The sequence below is a fragment of the Sardina pilchardus genome, chromosome 3 (genome assembly GCF_963854185.1).
Source record: "Sardina pilchardus chromosome 3, fSarPil1.1, whole genome shotgun sequence".
Classification (NCBI taxonomy): Eukaryota; Metazoa; Chordata; class Actinopteri; order Clupeiformes; family Clupeidae; genus Sardina; species Sardina pilchardus.
The window spans coordinates 16144336-16149335 of record NC_084996.1 but is presented as its reverse complement, the minus strand read 5'-3'; the positions used below and the strand labels follow the sequence as shown (position 1 = coordinate 16149335).

The 5000-nt window shown below is 46.6% G+C and overlaps 1 protein-coding gene across 3 annotated transcripts in view; it reads left to right on the top strand.

Annotated features, from left to right (window-relative positions):
- prkcab (protein kinase C, alpha, b) overlaps window positions 1–5000 on the top strand; it is a 107999-nt gene that overhangs the window by 88006 nt on the left and 14993 nt on the right. For 2 of the 3 annotated variants that reach the window (XM_062532125.1, XM_062532123.1), the window contains exons 6-8: window positions 3181–3337; window positions 3825–3959; window positions 4922–5000. The exon at window positions 4922–5000 is cut by the window's right edge and continues 18 nt beyond it. In XM_062532125.1, the coding sequence (XP_062388109.1) occupies window positions 3181–3337; window positions 3825–3959; window positions 4922–5000 (371 nt within the window). Of the gene's footprint in view, window positions 1–3180; window positions 3338–3809; window positions 3960–4921 lie in introns of all 3 variants that reach the window. The other variant, XM_062532124.1, reaches the window with a different exon arrangement.

The window sequence follows — 5000 nt, the reverse complement described above, 5'->3', positions numbered from 1 at the left end:
CTCTCCTCTCCTCTCCTCTCCTCTCCTCTCTTCTCTTCTCTTCTCTTCTCTTCTCTTCTCCTCACCTCTCCTCTCCTCTCCTCTCTTCTCTTCTCTTCTCTTCTCTTCTCTTCTCTTCTCTTCTCCTCACCTCACCTCACCTCTCCTCTCTTCTTCTCTGTTCTCCTCTCCTGTCCTCTCCTCTCCTCTCCTCCCCTCTCCTCTCTTCTCTTCTCCTCTCATCTCCTGGTCTCTCCTCTCCTCTCCTCCCCTCTCTTCTTCTCTCCTGGTCTCTTCTCTAGGGATTACTGCTGCAGCTGCTGTATGTAGATGGGATCTGGTCCAGCTGGGCAGGGAATCCTCTGCTGGCTGGGGGTTGTTGTGGTGGTGATGGCGAGGCCGCCATGGCGATGACGGTGGCGGTGGAGGCCGTCCAGCTCATTAGCGTGTGCGTTTATCAGATTACCGGCTGCGGCTGCTGCCACCGCCACCACCACCACCACTGCCGCTGCTGCTTTCAGCATGTTACGCAACGCACGCTTTATTGGAAGGGTGGAGGGGTGGCTGCGTGTTTCCGGGGGGGGGGGGGATCGTATCTCTTCTTCGGGGATGGCATCTCACCGTACGCTACCAATCGGACAGGGAAGACAAAGGAGGCTACATGCCTTTTTTCCCAATGGAATGGCCCACACAAACACAGAGGTGTGAGGTTTATAAAAAGAGCAGAGTCCAGTCACCCGTGATAGTTTGTGTACATGCTCACATACTCATGCTTGCCACAGGGAGGAATATCGTCACCAGTGCATAGGAGGCCCGATCATCTGGGGACATGCCTGAAAATAGTGTTGTGTATTGTGGCGTGAGTCTGAATGTCTGCCAATTAAATCAATGCAAAGTGTGCCAAAACAGAGACGGACTTTGTCCCTCACATCCCTCTGTGAGAGGCTCTCTGCTCTCTTGGGCTACCCTGATCTGATGCCACAGGAATGAAACAGAGGACTTTTTTCACTCCTTTTCTGGTGAACAGGATGGCCTTGAAAAGTCAGGTATATACCCAGCGACTTGCTAACCATCTGCTCCAAACATTACACTTAACACAAACCTCCCTTGAGGGAGCGAGCCAGAAACGGAAGGGGGAGATAGAGAGAAAGAGATAGGATGAGAGAGATTATCTTAAAAAAAAAAAAAAAAAGCCCCCAAAAAAGCTTCTGTTTTGGCTGTGTTGAAAGTGAGATAGCAGTGTGGCAAAATATTGAACAAGGAGGGAGGCTGGCAGGGGAAAAGGAACTCAGGAACTACCTCTCAGAGGCTGTATCCAAGCAACAACAGCTCAGACGGTCCTTGATCCTGGCTGATGATTCCCCGGTGCGCCTGACTGTGAGGGGAGGGGACAGCTGTTCAGTTAGCATCCATGCTAACAATAATGAAGAAAAATCAGGTACAAGTCAGGAGTCTGGATTTGGGCTCTGGAAATGTCACTCTAGTGAAGTGCCAGAAGGAAAAAGGTTATGACTAACACTGAAAGAAGTGCGCATTTTACTTTTTCTAATCAGATTTCCAGTGATCATTGTTGTGGTACTGAATATTGTTTTTATTATGTACAGTAGCAATGTATGTATTATGTATGTTCTGGATGTCTTGTTAGAAGGAGCACTTAAGATATACAATATATTGACAGAGCAGAAATGCAGTGGGTTTTCCTCTGAGGAGAGATTCTGAACCCTCTGGAAGTGTCTTCAGCAGAGGACTGTGTTGCCCTCTGCTGACTGTAAGCGGCATTGCAAGACTCCGCTGTCTAAATTGAGTCATCTCTGACCTGCGGAATGATCTGATGTCACTGATCAGTCTGTAGTCGGAGTGTTCTGCCTGGCCACTCGCTGTGCTCCACCTTAGAGACTCGTTTGCGTGTGCATCGTGGCTCTTTTAAAGAGGCTTCAGCTTCACGTTGGCCATGGCAAGAGCTCCGTGAGAGAGATGCAGGGTGGGGGCGGTGGAGGTGATGAAACGCCCACGTCAGGCATCCATCAGCTCACCATAACACACAGCCAGGAGCATCAGCTGAGTCTGACGTGCCACCAAGTGACAGGGCTTACCCACCCTCCCTCCCTCCATGGCTTTTCTCACCTCCGCTTTCTCTCACCCCCTCATGCTGTTGGTTTCTCTCTTCCTCTCTTCTTCTCTCCTCTCCTATCTTTTCTTCCTTCCTTTCTTGTTCCTTTGCCTTTCATATTCTAGATATTCTGATTTTGTTCTTTTCTTCCTCTCTCTTCTTCAGTTCTCACTTCGTCTGCAGTTTCTGTGTATACAGTATGTGTGCACATTCTCTAATCATCACTAAGTCTGACTTTATAATTAGCAGTGATCTTTTGCTCTCTCTCTCTCTCTCTCTGTTTGTTTGCGCTTGGTCGATGTTGTCTTATCTGAAAGAACCACTGCTGTGCTTTGTAGTCAGGGTAGATTTTTTTTTCTCCCCTGAGTCTTGTGTTGTATGTCAGCTGTGGTGTCCAGTCGCCCTCAGGCTACATTTCCATATGTGATATATGTGGAATATATACGGCACGTATGACATAACACGCATGATGCAGGCTCTGCCTCCTCTGTTCAAGTTCACCCCACGTAGACGCAGAGGTTACCGTGGAGATGGAATACGCTTGAGGTTGCCATGCCGCTGGGGTCTTTGTGTTCTCCACCGCCGCGCTGCAGTTGTGTTTCCGTGACAGCCTGTCCAGAGTGCTGCTGTTTGCGGCTGACCTTGAAAAGCACTCCTCTGGTGTGGTTACCAGTGACGGGGGAGAAGTGCTGTTTTTTATCGGCGGACTCTGAAGCCTTCTATCCAATTTAGCTCAAATTGGATAGCGGTGTCTCAAGCATGGTGTGGTTTTAATGTTGTTACAAACTGGCAGCCACACTGATGGTATTAAAAATACTGCCTCTAATTATGGAGATGTGCGGTTTCATTTGTGGACTAAGATGAAAGCGTAAATAAAAGAATTGTCACAGAGATTGGCTCCTCAAGCTCTCTCTCCACAGCCCACTTATATTAGCGCAGGAAGTAATGCACTGATGCCAGTCAGAATAGCCGTTAGTTGTTCTGTCAATGTCCATGCTTGTCCAGTGCCACAATAATGAATAGCCCTAGATGTAACTACAAATGAAGAGATTTACTTTTTTTTTAACTTTATTTGTGTTTGTTTTCATTAGTTGGGGAAGCACGTAATCTTATCCCGATGGACCCCAATGGGCTGTCAGACCCATACGTCAAGCTGAAACTCATCCCTGACCCCAAGAACGAGACCAAGCAGAAGACCAGGACCATCCGCTCCTCCCTCAACCCCACATGGAACGAGTCCTTCACTTTGTGAGTTCAGCAGAACCTTTAGGACCCTTTGGGGCCTTTTCATACCCATTTTGTTTTGTATCATGGGCTGAATCGATGAAATCCCTGTGTTCATTTTGAGTTCACGAAGCTCCTGAACAAATACTCCATTGCAAAGTTAAAAAAAAACTCTCACACTCTTGGTCAGATCATTGCTTCGATTTTGACAGATGTTCCAAAAATACCATACTGTTCTAGAGTTCGATTGGAAATTACCCCGAGACTACCTCCTGTAGACAGGCTCTGTTCCGAAACTATTGTGATTGCTGTACAGCATTCACATATACCCAACCGAATTGACCTTTGGAGGTTCTCTTCAGTTTGAATTTGAGATTAAAACAAAAAAAAAACACTTAAAGATCAGTCATTACTCAGAATGGGAAGAGTGTCTATTGCAAATGTCTGTGAGTCTGTATCTATTTTCATATTTTCCTGTGTGTGTCTGTGTGTGTTGTATGCTCTACAACAGCAAGCTGAAGACCATGGACAAGGACCGGCGCCTCTCCGTGGAGGTGTGGGACTGGGACCGGACCACCAGGAACGACTTCATGGGCTCCATGTCCTTCGGCGTGTCTGAGCTCATCAAGGCGCCCATGTGTGGATGGTGAGTGTGTGTGTGTGTGTGTGTGTTTGTGTGTGTGTGTGTGTGTGTGTGTGTGTGTGTGTGTGTGTGTGTGTGTGTGCGTGCGTGCGTGCGTGCGTGCGTGCGTGCGTGCGTGCGTGCGTGCGTGCGTGCGTGCGTGCGTGCGTGCGTGCGTGCGTGCGTGCGTGCGTGCGTGTGTGTATGTGTGTGTGTGTGAAGGACAAGGTTGAGATACCTGGATCCACTCTACAGACTATACAGAAGCTGGCTTTCCAACTCATCCGCATATTTTACGTGCATTCGTGAACATTTGGCTGAACTTGAAGAAAATGCGAGTCTGTGCACGTTTCCAAGGGATCTAGGGAGGAGTTGCGATCAGGAGCTGTGGGATCAAAGTGTAAAGTTATCCAAGCAGTGTTTGCAAAAAACACCTATTAAATCGGCAAAGATTGCAAATTAATTTGAATAATATTTCCATCACCTTTGGTGGCATGAAATGGTAAATCGAGACTTAATTCACATCCTCTAGAAATCTTTTTGCTTTTTGTCCCAACCTAACTGTTCAGAGGAAATCAGCTACTGATATGAATGAAATAAGAGTGCTAAGTAAAACATTATGGGCCATGTTATTGAGCTGTTTTAAAATAACAGAAGGCGTCTGAATCTTTTCCACTCAGTTTTATTTATCTGTAATGCATCATTAACAGTCAACCTTGTTTTATGCTGCTTTACTCAGCACAAGACTTACACCCAGAAGGGCAAACACCATGTTTTAGTTCAGTTATCTTACTATAATATCAAGAGGAACCATTGATATGTATTACACATACCATATGGATTTACAGTAGGCCTATATAACTCTAAGTGGCATTTTTATGTGGGTGGCTACAGTTAAACTATGAGAATGAGTAGAGCAACACACACTGAATTGATGAGTTTACATATTGCATACTACAGTTCCCATGATTCTCTTGGTCCTATAGGTACAAATTGCTGAACCAGGAAGAGGGCGAGTATTACAACGTTCCCATTCCAGACGTTGAGGACATCAATCAAGTGGAG